Genomic DNA, 18,942 nt, shown 5'->3' on the forward strand with positions numbered 1-18,942 from the left:
GACAAAGGGGGTCAAACTCATGTCATCATCACGGCGGCATCATGTGACATATCAGGACTTTTTTTTCCCCCTTCACTAAACCGGGTGTGGGTGTGGCCAGCATGTGATGCATCCGGCCCATAGGCCGGGAGTTTGACAGCCTTGCCACTAATGTGACATAACTATCATACCCCAGCATACTGTACAGATGGCAGACTGCATAGGATTTAGTAGGCACTATTGAATATACTCAAAATTTAACACATAAAATGTTTAATATGTAATTACTAGGAGCTTTAATTGGGTAGAGAAGCAAACAAGAAACCAGTGCCATTACCTGTTTTAAAAACTTTAATCAGTCAATAGGTAAAAACGTGTTTTTAGAATTAGCTGTACCTCTGAATCATCTTCAAGGACAGTTCCATATAAATTAAATTCAGTAATCAAGATTCAGGATGATAAAGCATGAGTCACTATCACTTAGAACCGTGATGGCGAACCTATGGCACGCATGCCACAGGTGGTACGCAGAGCCATTTGTGCCGGCACACGAGCTGCAGGCAGACTTAACTCACTGGGCATTCGCGTGCCTCACAGCTGATTTTCGGCCGGTTTGAGGCCTTTTTCAGCCTCCCAAAGGCTTGAGGAAGGCTTCTGCAGGCTTTGTAGGCTGAAAACTAGCCCTGTTTCGTCACTTCTTGTTTTTCCAAAAATACCGGAAGTGATGAAACGGGGCTAGTTTTTGGCCTGCAAAGCCTGCAGAAGCCTTCCTCAAGCCTTTGGGATGCAAAAAGGCCTCAAACCGCCAAAAATCAGCTGTGAGGCACAGTGCAGGTAAGGGGCGGGTGGGTGCGGATTATGCGCGCATGCATAGGGGGCCTTGGGGGTGCATTGCCTTCTGGGTGCTGGCACACGAATGTGAGCGTGCAAGCACGCACACAATTTTTGGCACAGGAGCCCAAAAAGATTAGCCACCACTCCACTAGAACCCCCCATTCCTGAAAAGATCACAAGTGGCACATTAGTGAAAGCCAGGCAAAGACTCTTCTAAACTTCACCTAGTCCTCAACTTACAACCACAATTGACCCAAAAATTATGTTGCTAAGTGAGACAATTAGTAATGAGTTTTGCCCCATGTTATGACCATTCTTGCCATAGTCATTAAGTGAATCATTGCAGTTAAGTGAGTAATACAGTTGTATGAATCTGGCTTCCCTATTGACCTTGCTTGTCAGAAGGTTACAAAAGGGATCACATGACCCTGGGATATTGCAACTACCCTAGATACGAACCAGTTGTCAAGCACCAAAATTTTGATCACGTGACCCATGGGGATATCACAATGGTCATAAGTGTAAAAAATGGTCATAAGTCACTTTTTTCAGTGCTGTTATAACTTTGAACTGTCACTAAACGAATGGTTGTAAGTGAAGGACTATCCATACATCAGAATGTACAGTCTAGGAAAGCTTCCAACTGGAAGGTGTTCAATTGCACCTAATGCTACAAATAGAAGTCACCTGAAGTTCCAATATGTCTGCTGCATGTGTTGGTACCTCTTGGTAGAATATGCATATTTTCATGGACTCAGCTAGTAGAAACATAATCAAAGAATCATACCTAGACCACAGCTTCTTGATAAGCTAGAAAAATTGTGGGGTAGACAACATCACCACTAGATGGATATGTAACTGACTGCAAACCCTACTCAATAAATTGTTCTTAATGTAATACATCTACATGGAGGGAAGTAAGCAGTGGGATATCACAAGGTTTCATCTTGGGCCCAGTGCTCTTCATAAAGACTTAGATGAGGGAATAGAAAGGGAACTCATCAAATTTGCAGATGACACTAAGCTGGCAGGTATAGCCAACACCTCAAAAACTCAACATCCAAAAAGATCTTGACAGATTTGAGTAAATGGGCCTTATCCAACATCATGAAATTTAATGTGGACAAAAACAAGGTTTTACACCTAGACAGGTGTAAAATCCAAAGGTACAAATACAGATTATGTGAAATTTGGCTCAAAAATAGTAACTATGAGAGGGACCTTGGAGGTCCTAGTGGATGATCATTTAAACATGAGCCAGCAATGTGCAGCAGCAACCAAAAAACCCTTGGTTGTATAAACAGAATCAAGATCATATGAAGTATTTGTACTGTTTTATAAATCCTTAGTAAGACCACATCTGGAATACTGCATCAGTTTTAGTTACCACATTACAAAAAAGATGTCAAGATTTGGGAAAAGTGCAAAGAAGAGCAACTAAGATGATTAAAGGCCTGAAAACAAAAGCATATGAAGAACAGTTTCAGGAATTGGTTTGGCTTGACTAGAGGAAAGGACTAGGGGTGACATGATAGCAGTATTCCATATTTGATGGGCTACCACAAAGAAGAGCGGTCAACTTATTTTCCAAAGCACCAGAAGGCAAGACAAGAAACAATGGATAGAACCAAACCAAGGAGAGAAGCAACAAGGTTAAGGAGAAACTTCCTAACAGCGAGAACTATTAACCAGTAGAACAGCTTGCCTTCAGAAATTGTAGGCCCTTCATCACTGGAGGTTTTTTAGAGAAGACTGGAGAGCCACCTTTCTGAAATGGTATAGGGCATCCTGCTTGAGCAAGGGTTTGGACTAGAAAAACTCCATGGTCCCTATCAATTCTATTCTGATTGATATTGATATCAATTCATTAGATTTTTTCCCAGCTGGTATCTACCACCAAATAAACATGAGTGACTTTAGACAAAAGAACTATGAAGCTTGAAGCTATTATTTCTTCTGACCTACCATTCCCCAACTACTAGACTACATTCTACAGATATACATTCTACAGACATAATGAGGACAGATATTATTGATGATTTGCAACCCTTGCTGCTATGAGTTATCTTTGTTTGATCATAGTTGTTCCTTTTTACCAATATCTCTCAGGCATCTCTTCTATAATAAAGGCTCATGTTAGTGAAAGTTACAAAAATGATAAAATTTTCTTTAAAAAAAAATCAATTTAGAGAAGTATGTTAGACTGATACTATTATGTGGCAATCAAAGTATTTTGAGCCATCTGCTAACTTTTCTTTAATAATGAAGATTGATTGATTTGGTCTGCGTCTAGGTGTTAGAAAAAAATATACATACTGTATTTTTCATTTCATCAGACACACTTCCCCAACCCCAAAGTGGATAGAAATGTCTGTGCATCTTATGAAGCAAATACTAGTGAATAGCAGCTGGGCCATGGCGGGGTGGTGGTGGTGGTTCTTCTACAATGCTGAACCCAGTTTCTTCTGTCTTTGTCATTGCCTGCCTCTTCTGTCTCTTTTCCGCAGTACAGGAATCAATAGGCAGAGCTGGCACATGAGAGGACACCTATCTGTGGTCCTCTCAGGCTTCACCTCCTGCTCTCACTACACTGCTGCTCCATATTTGGCTCATATTTTTTTTCCTCTTCTGAACCTAGGTACATCTTATGGTCAGATATGTCTTATGGAGTAAAAAATACAGTATACGTTGGGTAAATAATTTAATAAGTATAAGAAGGTATCAATGGAATAAAGCAACTTGGTATTTCTTTGCAGTTTTATTTTGCTTTTTGCTTTGGGTCCAATTCTTAAATTATCATTTTAGTAAGTAAAGTAGTGACTTGAAGAAATTGTGTAAGTGAGATCTGGCAATAGCTGTTTACCTCCCCTCCCCTGCCCCTTGGTCTGTTTATTGCTTCATGGTTCATTCTGAAAGTGTTACTACTTTGAAATTGGATTTGTACCTGTGTAAAATATTTTTAAAATTAAGAACTCTTGGTTCTTCAAAAAAAAATGTGCAAATTGAATTAGTGTCAGATAATCTACAAAATATAAGGAAATTGATGAAATAAGTGATTGTATATGAAAGGCTGAAACTCAGTACTTTTTAAAATATAGCCATAAGATCTGGTTTTTCATCAGGCTAGGTTTCTTAATATTAATTTACTAAAGCCACATTGTTTTCTAAGAAAGGCAATCCTGAATTTAATGTACCTGCATGAACAAGCTTCCAATGGAAATTTCCCTGCCTGATAATAATGTATTTTCAACAAATAAAAAAAGATTATCCTCCCACTTTAGAAAATAAATTATTTAGGGAAAAAAATCTAATGTTGTTTTGAGAGAATACAGTAATAAGAGTAGAGGACTTTCTAAATTAAATTTCTGCTTCCATCTGCTGGGCATGCTAAATATTGCAGGGTAGATTTAACTCAACAAAAGCTCTAAGGCAGGGTTGTCAAACTCACGGTGTCACAGCAGTGTCATGTGACGTATCAGGACTTTTCTGCCCTTCTTTAAACTGGGCATGGGTGTGGCCAGCATGTGATGCATGTGGCTCACGGGCTGGGAGTTTGACCTGCTCTAAGGCGATCTGTCTCTGTGTGCACAGAGTACTCAGTTTAAATGAATTAAAAAATTTATCATGTAATTTTAATACACTTTGCATGTATACCCCTCAGTTTTGAATTAGTAGCCTTGAGCTCCTTTTAATTAGACAATAATAATTAGGAATAATAGGTCTCCCAATGTAGAAATAATTTGTGACAAAAATAGTTATAAAGTTTGATGGATTGATATTTATAAATTATATAAATTGTATATAAGTTTAAAAATTAATTCTATGTCTCAGTTAAACTTTTTAATCCAAGTTAAAAAAAGCTTCATTATAAATTATCATCTACAGGTTCTGGGAACTCCAAATGAAGAGTCATGGCCTGGAGTTGATGGTCTACCACATTTCAAGCCAGGTTGGTTTTGCATGTTATTAAAGTTATATATCTATATATATTGTAAAGATACTGGGTTATATGAACAGAAGCACCATTTCAAAGTTTAGTATGTTAGTAGAAAAAAGTCATTTCAAAATGCAAATTATGATTTCTAATAAACTAAAAGTTAAATTATATAAACATTTAATTTAATATCTGATTGGAGATATTTTTCTTTATCAGGAATCAATCTTGGCTTGAAATTTATATATATTTTATTATGTATTTGGTAAGAAACATTAGGAACATGCTTGAATGAACAATCTGTGAGGCCTTCCCATAGATACTCTATACATTAATTTTAGCTAGGGAGAACATGGCTTTTGTGCCATCTATTTACTTCTATTTATGTCAATTCCTATATTATCACTTCAAGACATTTAGTCCTGGGAGACTTTCAACAGTGTTTGGAAACATCACAATCTTTCCGTATCCCATTTTGGCATCTCTTTTATCAAGAAACCAAAATGCAATTTTACACTTTATTAGGAATTGTAATGGGAGCTGAAGCATTTAAGCTCAATGATTTAGAGGTCTAAAAGAAGAAGGTACTTAACCAATAAATCAATACCTATGTTGTTGTTCTTAAAGAAAATAATTACTGTATTTTCTGAAATAGTGAATTGAATATGGACCCATTCATCTCTGAAACTGATATCCAGATTTTTCAAAATCAACTGTTGTAACATTGTTTTTAATCATTGTTTTTGAATACAGTATTGCTTCAACAAAATTAGGATGTACAAAGTGGGAATGTGGTATGAAAAGCATAGAGCACAATAAGCCAGACTGGTAACAGTAATAACACTTAAACTTATATACTGTTCCATAGTACTTATAGCATTCTCTGAGTGCTTTACAATGCCAGTATATTTCTACCAACAATCTGGCTCCTCATTGTACCGACCTTGGAATGATGGAAGGTTAAGTCAACCCTGAGCCCCATTAGAATCAAACTCAAGTCTATGAGCAGAGTTGCTTGCAATATTGCATTCTAACCACTCCAGGGTTCAAAATGATTGTTTATACTATTATCCATATAAATATTATTTGTTGATGTAATACTTTTCTTCTTTTCAACAGTGTTATCTTAACTTTTAGGGGCAAAGTACACTAAATATTAACTAGTTTTAAAAAATCCTCTAGATAAACAAAAAATTATTTCAAACAAAACTTGCAATGTTTAGTTATTTCTTTCATTCTATAGAAATTAAGTATTTTACAATAGTTTCTCAAAATGTCACGGAATTTAATGTTTCTTCTCATGTCTTATGTTTCTGTTGAAATGTTAATAATTCATTGTCCTAAGGACTGCCTTTTTGTTAAAGAATATTAATGAAATACTAATGGTTATTATTTTTATAATCTCAGAAAACTCATAGAATATGATTTGGTACAGAGTTTGAAATCTGGCTTGATTTTGTAAGTATAATTTTGACCTATGGTTTTGCACTTCTTGTTTCTAAAAATATTTTTCAGAATACTTATTGAGCCAGTTCTTTTCTCTCAACCAAACAAGAAATTTTTTGCTGCAGGGAAAAATGAAGGAAGAAATGTTATATATTGCTTGGATCTCCTGAAAGAAAATTGGGATATAGTCCTAATCAAATAAATAAAATACAACATGATACCTTTTATAACTTTCCGATATTTTTTTTAAAAAAGTCATACTCTCCAACTGCCTTGTTGTATAAAAATTTAAAAGACTTTTAAAATTATATAAATCTGAGTTTATAGGATTTTGCATCTATTCCCATAAAATATTAAATTGCTAAGAACATTAAAATAACTTTTTAAAAATAAAATTATAATTGGAAAAATATGAAATTCATTTGAAGAAATTGTAGCTTTCTAAGACTGCTGGAGAACTTGATTTAAGAAGTGAAAAGTGTTTTGATGCTAGGTGGCAGTCAGGAAACAATTCTGATCTGTTATTGATTAATGGTGCTATACTACCTAATGTTTCTCTTTAGTCATATACTTTGTTTTGTTGAAGAGTGTTGAGGTAATTCCCGTTAGGAGAATGAGCGCATACAGAGAGACATATTGAGAGAAGTGTTTGATTAATACACATACAGCACACAGATACACTGTACAGTAAATGTAGGTTTTAACTTCCAGAAAGGTTTAAGCAAAGTTCAAACACAGTCCAAAGTCATTCACAGGTTAAATCAGTCAGTTTTTAGTCCAGAGATAATCCAATAACAATGATCAGTGTCAAAAACAGTTCAGTATCAGACTTACATCAAATCCAGGAATAGCAGTCAGTCAAGAGGAAACGGCAATATTCTCCAACAGAAGGAAACAGAGACTCACTAAGACTTCTTCTGAGACTAAGACTAAGACAACCCAGGTTTCTGGCTCCATCTTATGGCCGTTTGAGAAAACACACCCAACTACAGTTTTGCATTTTCTTAAAGATACAGTATTAAAATGTCTAGCCTGGTTTATATATTGTCCAATCCTAATAGCGGTTAGGTGACTTATATTCCTAACATTCTTCCCTTTTGGATAGGACAATTTATACAACCTTACGTTCTAAGTCCATAATCTTCACAGCTAGCCTTATGCTTTATAGAGCCTTGGGCCTTTGTAAAATGATCTGCTATATCGTTTTCTGACATACAGTATTCCAGCTTAATCATCTTACTTTGCACACATTGTCTCACATTTAAATATCTTAAATCTGTATGTTTCGTTCTTGTCTTAACAGCAATATTTGAAGCCATCTGTATTGCTGATTGGTTATCTTCGTAAACAACAATAGGATCTGTTACATTAATTCCCATATCAATTAATAATTGCTTATACAAAACTAAATCTGTACATAGTAAAGACAAACATGAGAATTCAGCCTCCATTGTTGACAAACTTAGATGTTTCTGTCTAATAGACCTCCATCCAATCAATGCCTTTCCCAATAATACTACAGTGCCCGATGTGTATTTATGTCTGTAGCAAAACTTGCATCAGCATATGCAGTTAAACTTAGTTCATCTTTTGGCTCCAAATACAATGCATAATGCATTGTTTGTTTCAGATATCTTAACACACATTTAGCAGTTTGCCAGTGCCTTTCAGTTGGCTCAGCGTTAAATCTCATTAATTGATTAACACTGTATGCAATATCTGGCCTTGACCAATTACTGAGATAAGATAAACTACCAATCAAAGACTGATGAATGTTCTTATCAAAAACAGGACTTTGAACATCACTATGGCTAAACTCCTGGCTCATTGGTGTTTTAGCCGGTTTACAAAGTTCCATTTTAAAACTTTTTAGTAATTGATTAATTTTATCTGCCTGTGAAATCTTGTATCCTCCCCTAGTTCTATCTATCTTTAAACCAAAATATTGTTTGATTTGTCCTAACTGTTTTATCTTAAATTTCTTCTCTAACAGAGAGATTATTTTAGTAGCTTCTTGTTCAGTTTTGGTGATTAATGCTATATCATCAGTAAATAATAGCAATAATGAAACTACACCATTATTTTCTTTTTTAAACAAACATGGATCAGCCATGCCAGCTACAAAACCTGTCTTAGTTAATTCTTTAACTATACATTGGTTCCACTCATATCCTGATTGCTTCAAACCATAAACACTCTTTTTCAATCAGTTGTATTATCATTTTTGATACCTAAAGGTTTCTTTAAATAAATAGCGTGTTGCAATGGTGCATGCAGATATGCAGTCTCTACATCCAAATGATTTACAATATATTTCTCCTTAGCAGCCCACACTAATGCCACCCTTAATGTAGCAGCCTTCAGACTAGGTGCAAACACCTCATCATAGTCATTTGCTGTCTGATTGAACCCTGGCTTTATGGGTAACAGTCCCATCTACACCTGTCTTCAGTTTATAAATCCATTTTCATCCTATGGCATGTTTACCTGGTGGTAACTTAACATTTTCGTATACTTCCAGTCTTTTTAAAGATTCTAGTTCCTTATCCATTGCTTTCTGCCAAGCAGCCTGATCCTTAGCAGGATACAGTTTTAGTTCACTATAGTTACTTGGAACTGTATTCACTTGGCATACAACACTAGCCTGATATCTACAATCATTCACAATCATTCTCTAATGTTACTCGGGTTGAACGTCTTGGTAGTACAGGGCTTACTGGTGGACTCACCTGTGCCACCTGCTCCTGTTCTTCTACCTCCTCCTGTGCCTGTTTTCCTACTTCCTTCTGTTCTTCCTCTTTAATGGCTATTTGTGGTTTACTTATTTTATCTTTAGGGATTATTTGGGTGTCAATAATGATATCATTGCTGGATTCCTGTTCCAGTTTATCCTGCCCAATGTACTCAATAAATTTTTCATTAGCACTATAATAAACATGAGCTGTGCCTTGATCCCAGAGTCTAAATGATCTATGGTTGGCCTCGTAACCCACAAAAAAATAACTTTTTAGCTCTATGTTGCCCTTTCAGTTTTACTTGTGAGGGAATATGCACCCATGCTGGAGCTCCAAATGTGTGTAGGTAACTTAAATTTGGTTTTCTGCCATGCCAACGAGTGAATGGCAATTCACCAGTTGTTGTATTAACCACATTGTTCAACACATGGTTGCTACACATTATGGCCTCACCCCACAGTGTTTCAGGCAAACCTGAATCAGATAATATAGTGCGAGCCATGGCTTGTAATGTTTGCCCTCTTCGTTCTATAAATGAGTTATGTTGTGGTCTGTAAGGTGCGGAACATTTATGCTCAACGCCAGCCAATTTTAACATAGTTTGGAATCTCTTGTTAACAAACTCAGTCCCATTATCAGTAAGTAAATTAATTACTTTACTTTTCATTTTTCTCTCAGCAAATCTTAGCCAGATAAAGAAATGTTGGAATGTTTCTGTTTTGTTTTTCATAAGATAGCAGAAACCGTATCGTGAGTAATGGTCCATAATACTCAAAATATAACAGGCACCTCCTAAACTTGGTTTCTTGGGACCAATTATGTCAGCAAAAACAACCTCTAAAGGTTCTTTGGTCTTAAACCCATTTAGTCTGTTTGCAGGAGTAACCTTACTTTTCTCTTGGCTACAAGCATTACAGTTTAAATACTTGCTGCAGGGTTTCAATTTTACTCCCTCTGACAATTCAACAGTTTGAGCATTTTGAAATTAATGTGCCCTAGACGTCTATGCGGTAAATATATACATTCATCATGTGGCTTAACACTGTTATAAACTGAGTTAGCCATTTCAACTGGTCATCATGTATCACATATAAATCATTCTCTAATGTAGCAGTAACACTTTTACCCTCTTTCTTTATTATACATTTATCTCCCCTAAAGGTTATTACATAACCAAGATTAACTAAAGCCCTTACTGATAGCAAATTAAATTTCAGTTTAGGTACATATAACATAGTTAAATGTTTGTTTATACAAGAACAATATGCAGTACCTTCACCTGATGCTTTAATCTTCCATCCATTTGCCAATGATACATGTTGTTTACTCGTGGACATCTTTACAAACCTTTTTCTATCTTTAGTAATGCATTGCGATGCTCCACTATCAACAACCCACAAATCATGGTTTACAGTTGAATTGCTAGACATAGCTAAACTAACCTTCTTAGCCTTCGGGTGATTACCAGTATTCTGTCTTTTCCCCTTCTTACAGAATCTAGCTTTATGTCCCCTAGCCCCACAAGAAAAAAATTTCCTAACAGTATAGGCAGTTCAAGACAAATCCTCTTCTTGTGGTTGTTCCTTCCTCAGTTGGTCCCTATCCAACCGTCTTCTTGCTTCTTCTAACAATCTTCCGGTTATGTCAGTCAATGTCAGTTTATCTCTGGGCAGGACTTCCAGTGAAGATACGTAATCATTGTAACTTTCATCCAATGAGGAAAGAATGATGTAAACTTGATGCAGCTCTGAAAATATCAGTTCCTTTTCATGTAGCTCTTGAAAAGTTCTTTTCATGAAGTTCAAATGAGCTAACATATCTCCACCTTTCAGAAGACATGCTCTAAACCGTTTACGTGTAAGATGTATGTGTGCACCTACACTGTCACGAACATAAATCCTCTTCAAATTCTCCCAACACCTAGCAGCAGACTCTTCTCCACGAATATGGACTAGCTGCTGGTCACTCAGTGTTAGTCCAATTATACAAAGAGCTCGTTTGTTGTTCTGTTTAAAGTCAGCAAGCTTCTTGGCATCGTCCTCATTAGCTGGATCCCAAGCGTTTATGAACTACAGTCCATAAACCTTCTCTACGCAGAAGTAGACTGCACTTCATAGACCAGGAAACATAGTTTGTTCCATCCAACCGGGTTATCAGTGATAGACTTGTTGAAGTGTCTTGTGCCATCTTTACCAGGATAGTAACCCACAATTAAACAGTAAACAGCTGTCTGTATACAGTACTGTGCATTCACACTAACTCTCAGTTATCTGTGCCTGGTATGGCCTGGGCCCATAACCAGTGTTGAGGTAATTCCCCGTTAGGAGAATGAACGCATACAGGGAGACGTATTGAGAGAAGTGTTTGAATAATACACACACAGCACACAGATACACTGTAGAGTAAATGTAGGTTTTTACTTCCAGAAAGGTTTAAGCAAAGTTCAAACACAGTCCAAAGTCCTTCACAGGTTAAATCAGTCAGTTTTTAGTCCAGAGATAATCCAATAACAATGATCAGTGTCAAAAACAGTTCAGTATCAGACTTACATCAAATCCAGGAATAGCGGTCAATTAAGAGGAAACGGCAATATTCTCCAACAGAAGGAAACAGAGACTCACTGAGACTTCTTCTGAGACTAAGACTAAGACAACCCAGGTTTCTGGCTCCATCTTATGGCCGTTTGAGAAAACACACCCAAGTACAGTTTTGCATTTTCTTAAAGATACAGTATTAAAATGTCTATCCTGGTTTATATATTTCCAACCCAAATAGCTGTTATGTGACTTACATTCCTAACATTGAGCTTTAAAAATCAAATTAAAATGAAATGTTTAATATGTTGCCTGTTGTCACTTGAACTGACTGTGTTTCCCTGAAGGATCCCAAGGTTTATTTTAGGTTTATTTTACCTATCCCAAAAATAAACCCTAGCTTGATTTTTACACATGCGCCCAATATAAGCTCTACCCACAAAATATGCCTAGTTAAGATCTCACCCATTCCTTTCACCTGGTTGCACAATATCCTGACACCTGCCTCACCTTGCTGGCCCACTTCTGCAGTGTCTTGCTGCAGCTTGCATGCATTGCCCCTGGCCTCCATTTCACTATCAAGAAGTGAGCCGGCTGTGGCCACATGGGCTCCCGCTGGGCAGGGTTGTTGGTGCCGCTGTTGCAAGGTGAGACAGTGGTAGACGTTCCCAGAAAATAAGACCTAATCCCTCTTAATAAGACTGGGTCCTATTTTTGGGGAAACACAGTAGTTTGAAACAGTGATCTTTGCAAATTGAGAGTTTAATGAAAAGTAAAGTTCAAAAGGTAAAGGATTCCCTGTGATAGCCAACTATAATGGGTAGTGCTAATCTCCATTTCAAGACCTTTGGGACAGCAATCTGGGCTGTTGGCTTTCCAGCCAACAAACCCTGCATCTTAACCACTGAACCACAAAACAGTAAAGTTACCATTCTTTTATTTAAATAATACTATCTATCTGTAATAGTAAATATTATGATTAGTAAAAATTAGTAAAATATTATGATTAATAAAAATTCCTATTTCATGTTTTCTCAAAACTACCCAATTCCTTGGAATGTTTTTAACAGGACAAAATCCTGCTGCAGGTGATTCCAGTTCTCTACCTTCTGTTTCTACTTTTCTTAAATTGACCTGTTAATAAGGCTGTACAGGCCAGCAGCTAAAGTGCCACCTCCAGTGGGAAACTTCAATGTTTGTTCCTAAAATCCTTTCAGTGAGGTTACTAGAGTAATTGCTACTACTTTCAGAGCCCAAGATGCCTTGTTCACTGCAGCAATGTGCATATACTGTATGATATCCCATAGCAACCTGTTGAGATAGATTGGAAAGTTGGGGAGAGAGGTGAAAAGAGACGTAACATTCTTCTGTAGCATTTAGCAGTTTTTTTCTTCTTCTGTATTTCTTTGTGTGGCCCTATGTGTGATTCAATGGGATAATTTGTTGATATAATTATGTAAACATGTGATCCAAACCCACTACCCACCATGAAAGGCCAAAAAAGGTTCCTTCCAGCTAAGGTCTTATTAGTTATGCCCATTGTACTAAAAATAATTACTGGCAATCTACTTGATTGATTGCCTCGTTCATTGTGATTTAAATAAAATAGTTTGAACATTATTACTACCTTGATTTTGTTCAGTATGATTCAGTACAAATGATGCTTGGGCATTTTCCATTCTGATAAATTGCATAATACAGTTGCTCTGCACAGAAACTATACCAAGAAGTCCTCTTACAATCCATGCAACTTCTCTAATGCAACTGCTAGCAAAAATATGTTAGCTGAAGCATGTTACTTGGGGGGGAAAGAGCAGAAAGTGACAAAAATAGGGGAACTAATTCCAATAAGAAATTGCAGTATTTTTTTACCCATTTTGGCTGTAGTCCTACTTACCCGTAATCAAAATTACCAGTGAAAAAATTTGATGCTTGGTGGGGAAATAGGTTGCTTAATGTAGAATAGTGTAGTACAGGTAGTCCTTGACTTACAATCACAACTAAGCCCAAAATTTCCATAGCTACCTGAGACATGATTAAGTGAGTTTTGCCCCCATTTTATGATCTTTCTTGCATGGTTGTTAAGCAAATCACTACAGCTATTAAGTTAGTAATAGAGTTGTGAATCTGACTTCTCCATTGACTTCGTTTGTCAAAAGGTCACAAAAGGAGATCACGTGACCCTGAAACACCACAATAGTCATAAATATGAGTCAGTTGCCAAGAGTCTGAATTTTGAATATGTGAGCTTGGGGATGCTGCAACGGTCATAAGAGTGAAAACAGTCATGTTACTTTTTTCAGTGCCATTGTATTTTTGAACGGTCACTAAATGAACTGTTGTAAGTTAAGGACTAATAAGGTATCAGAAACAGGATCAACTTTCAGAGATGTCCTGAGAACAGTCACGTTTTTAAACTTCTGTTTTCACTTTGTCTTTATGGGGTACTGAGTGTAAAGCAGTGAGAAAAATTTCAACAACTGTAGAATCAGGCTGCGGCATAATAAAATTGACAAAAGTAAAGGGTGTCTGAATACTTTCTGAATGTACTGTAATTTGTATGCCATTTATTAACTGGGAGACTTTACTGTAAATCTGTATGAAGGCCCTTCTAGCCACAGTTGCTTTTAGCAACTAACAAGCAGAAGCTGCAACTCCAGGAAATTGTGCATAAATTCTGTCTGTGGGATTGTAGAATTGGAAATGACACTTTACCAGATTAGTGGGAGCCAAAAATCCAGGGCCACTTGATCTTGCCATGTTGAGTTGGAGCCACTATCTCCAAGTACTGGATCAGCATCTGAACAGCAATGCCTGGATAGTCAGATAGGAGTTATACATCTCCACATCATGCTGCTGGATTATCCCCCCCCCCCATCAGTTTCATGGAGATTTAAAAGAGAAAGGGGGAGAGGTCTAGGAGAAGGTTGAAAACTCTATGAAACTTATTTAGCACAGAAAGGACCAAAGATGGATTTTTGATAAGTTCAAATTCAAACCTTTATTGTCAGTGCACAACATGTGTACAATAAACTTGAATTGAAGGGACACTATATGATCCTCAATAGGGGCTGTCTGATCCAGGGCTGTCTGATACAAGCTCAGTTTTGGTGGGGGAAAATCCAACTTCATTGTTAAACCCAATCACGTCTGGCAGACTGATTAACAGAACAACTTCCTGCAGTGGAGGGGAGCAGTTTTGGAGAACTCCAGGACCAAGAGGACAAAGAAGGAATGGTCTTTCCGTAACAAGGGACTAATGTTAATTTCCTCAAAATGTCACTGCCTCAAGACAAAAACCAGATCTAATGGTTTACCCTCCACCATGGGTCAGCCCTTAATAAGTTGGATGGACCAGGTCGAAATGCCTCTGAAATTGTACAGGAAGGGAAATTGTGCTATGATTTGTCACTGTAAGAATAAAAAACTGGAATATAAGGCCTTCAATCTGATGTAGACTGAATCAGGCATATGTGGTATTCTTAATGTATTTTTGCTAAAGAGCAGGTCAGGATTCTAACAATCGCTCTAATTAAATCATGATTCTCAAGCCAAATTTCAAAAAACTTCAAAGGATTCATTACGAGCGACATACTGGCACTGCCCTATATGAAGCCAATTCTGGGATATGTAATTTACAGTCACCTGTGACCCTGTTTCTGCCTGTCCCTGGGTGTCTCATAAACCAGATTCTCCAATTGAGCATGTTCACAGGCTGGGTGTCATCATTCACGTTCTCCAATTAAATATATTACAATCTTTTAAAGATAAGAGTTGGAATGTATTTTCGCTTTCAAACTGCTTCACTGCTCTTCCAGATTTCCTTCCCTCCCCCCCCCTTTTATATGGCAACTACTAAAACAGGCATAGGAATATTTTATGATTTGACAGAGTACACATTACAAGATAAATGTTACTGGATCTCTCTGTCTCTGTAAAGTTGTTTAACATGTGCAAGATCTTTACAAATTGACAGATAAATTAAATTACTGAATTTTATTATTAATAGTTTTAAATATTCAATGCCCTGTTTTCAGAAGTTCGACCTACCCTGAAAGTAAGTCCTAGCTTTATTTTTACATATGCACCCAATATAAGCCCTACCCCCAAAATAAGCCCACTCCAGGGTGTACAGGTAAAAATTAAGCTAGGGTGGGTATGGGGGTGGTGGAGCTGCCCTGTTGCTTACCTTTGGACAGTTGCAGCCAGGTCTCGCATACCCCAACACCTGCCTTACCAGCCCATTTCTTCTGTAGCCGGCAAGGCTGGCAAGACTTTCCTAAAGGCCTCTGTAGTTGACAACAGAGCCCCAGATTGACCTGGAGCTCTGTTATTGGCTGCAGAGGCCTTCAGGAAACCTTGCTGGCTGCAGAAGAAGAAGTTCCTGAAGGCCTCTGACAGTGAAAAGGAGGCCAGGGGCGACGCGTGCAAGGAGGTTAGTCAGTCAAGGGATATATCCCTTGAAAATAAGACCTAGTGCCTTTTTGGTGGCAAAAAATATAAGACAGGGTCTTATTTTCGGGGAAGCTTGGGTAGTTTCCATATACTGTATATTTCGCATTATAAGATGCACCTGACCATAAGATGCGCCTAGGTTTAGAGGAGGAAAACAGGCAATAACAAAGACAGAAGAGGCGGAGTTCAGCACTGTAAAAGACCTTTCCGCCCACTTTTTGGGGAAAAGTGCATCTTACGAAGCAAAAAATATGGTAGTTACTTTGAATTTAAAATTTTTCAAGTTATCTGTAAAGGAATGTATTCTTATACAAATTTAATAAACAACTTTGTTCTGGCCCATTGTTGTTATAAATGGTTTTTTTAGTGGTGATTCCACTTGCCTAATCTACAGAGATGCTATTAGGTTTTAGGAATTAGGTGACAATTTATTTTTACAAGTAATGGGATACTCTCCTGCTTTTCTTGTTATTTTGTTTCAGAAGCTGTTGTTTACTATTGGCATATTTTTGTTAGCTTGTAAACATTGCCTTTAATACTAAGCATAATAAAGGAAAATATTTGACATAAAATTAAAAGTCCTTATTTTTTGTTACAGATCGCTTTACACAGTACAGTGCTAAAAATCTTAGACAAGCCTGGAATAAGTAAGTCTCCCAGTTACATCATTCTAGCCATATTGTTGATTTCTTGCTAATTATTTAGGAAGTTCTTCTCATTTTATAACATTGTGTGTATTTTTAATGCTGAATATTGCCCCAAATTCAAATATTTAGCCTTAATTCAAGTATTTGGCCTGTCATGTTTCTTAACCAGTGGTTAAAAAATGATAAAAAAACAGTAACTTGACATTTATAACCTCCTAAAGATATTTTTTTTCACATCTGAGTTTTGCTTTAAACTAAAAGTACAAGCATGCATTTACTAGGCTTAGTTTACTTCCACTGTCGCTATTGTTTTCAAGGAACAAATGCATATTACTTCTATACAGTACTGTTTGCAGTCCATAATCTCTTCAGAGCAGTTTGAGATAGTACTATTACTTCTCTGCCTCTGAGAATTCAGCAGATCAGCATCATAAGCAGCTGCAAAAAAACATCATTCACTTGGTCATCTATCCAAGCTGTTATCAGCTCAGGAGCCACCTAAAATACGGGTGTCAAATTCACATCATCACAGTGGTGTCACGTGATGTATCATGACTTTTCCCCCTTCGTTAAACTGGACATGGCCGTGGCCAGCACATGATGCATCTGGCCCTCTGGCCATGAGTTTGATAGCCCTGACCTAAAAGAATATGTAATATTCCGTTCCAAGTTGTTAATATTTGATGTGTGTACATGGCCCACAAACTCTGCAGAGCTTCCTTATAACAGAAAGAATTGGGTTGCACAGCCTGTCCTGGAAATAAATTGGCTTAGCTGCCAAAGTAAGTGATATTATTGGGTAATTGAAATCTAGGACTGCTTTGGAAGTGCCACAGAAATTGTTAAAATAATGATTATTAAAATCAACACATCTCTTTTCTAAAAATCAGAAATTATCACAAGAAGCATCAAAATATTATTAGAAATTGTCTAACAATTTCTTCTGTGATGTGCTGATCACAACATGAAAACTACAATAATCAGTAGTGGAAAAGTGGAAAATATTTTTCAGTTTTATGTAAGTGTTTATGAAATGTGTAAAACAATATAATTGTATGTGTCTTTCTATTGCTAATTCTGCTTCTATTAAGTGATCAATATTATTTCACCCAAATTTGGCATGATATACTGTATGTGTACATTCAGGAGAGAGACAGAGAATGATTAATAATATAAAACTATATTGAATTAAGCTGAAGGCTTCCCTAGTCTATCAGAAAGATTACCATTGGAGGTTAATAAGAAAGTCTACAGACACAACATGTGCTATACCATCCTCTGAGTGATTCTGGTATCATTGATACACACACACACACACACACACACACACACACACACACACACACACACACACAGAGTATATAGTGTCTCTGACCTATATTGCTATTCTTAGCCTCACTGAATTTGTCTTATCCCTTTGTAAAATTATCCAGTTTGGTGGACATCATCACAAATGGGGGCGTGCATAAGCGCACCAACGTGCCTACCGTCCCTGTCCTATTGTTTCTTTTTATTTTTCTTATATGTATCCATTTCATGCATTCATAACTATGTTTATACTTATACCTATTATCTTGTAAGCGATTGACAAATCAAATAACAGATCTTTATAACATAAAGTTGACTTTAGAAACTATTTTAATGTTGAGCTCGTACTGTTTGTTAGCAGTTCTAACTGATTTGAGAAAAGAAAACATACACATTAATTCGGAAGCTATCTACCCAATGAATTTTAAGAATACTATGCAATATATCTGTATATCATGTGTACCTGTGGTGTGTACGCTCTGCAGGTTTTATCTGTAAAAACTAGTCATTAATTATCAAAGATATAACACTTTCTAATTATGGATTTAACACTCTTTGCCATAACTCTGCTGAGGGTTTTACTGATAAGTTACAATGGCTTTCTTTTTCACCAGCTCACTGTTGGACTATCACTGTACATGCTCTCCCTTTGATGAAGCTATTATTGGTTCAAAATGAGGGAGTTGCCACAGTCTTGTGACACTGACTGCATGGTCCATGCATACTGTAGGCTACAAATATAAAAGTAGTACATTTCAAAGTGCTTTTTTAATGTAAAAATCTTAAATGGCTTGGGTTCTAGATACCTTCATTCTCTAGCCAATGCAATATACCCATCCTATATATTTAATCAAATAGAAAATGCTTTGGGTTTCATTATCTTTTAAGATTTTGAAGGTTGACTCAGAAATAGAACTTCTCAGTAGCTATCCTATTGCTTAAAATACCCTTTCCTCAGAAATACAGATGGCTCCTATTTTTTATATTTTGTGAAGACAGTTAAATTTGTTTTGTAAGGCCTTCAAGATTTAATGGTTGGCTCACATGTCATAATTTGGAAGGGCATAGTT

At 36.7% G+C, this 18,942-nt stretch overlaps 1 protein-coding gene across 6 annotated transcripts in view; it reads left to right on the top strand.

Annotated features, from left to right (window-relative positions):
- Window positions 1-18,942, top strand: part of CDK14 (cyclin dependent kinase 14) — a 262,489-nt gene that overhangs the window by 165,623 nt on the left and 77,924 nt on the right. For all 6 annotated transcript variants that reach the window (XR_015745745.1, XM_026686419.2, XM_087946055.1 and 3 more), the window contains 2 exons: window positions 4,699-4,762; window positions 16,516-16,564. Coding sequence is in view for 5 of the 6 variants with exons in the window: in XM_026686419.2 (XP_026542204.1) it covers window positions 4,699-4,762; window positions 16,516-16,564 (113 nt within the window). In the remaining variant the exon portion in view is untranslated. The remainder of the gene's footprint in view (window positions 1-4,698; window positions 4,763-16,515; window positions 16,565-18,942) is intronic.

Source organism: Notechis scutatus, chromosome Z, assembly GCF_049901735.1.
Source record: "Notechis scutatus isolate UNSWTSFEM ecotype Mainland chromosome Z, rNotScu1.2, whole genome shotgun sequence".
Classification (NCBI taxonomy): Eukaryota; Metazoa; Chordata; class Lepidosauria; order Squamata; family Elapidae; genus Notechis; species Notechis scutatus.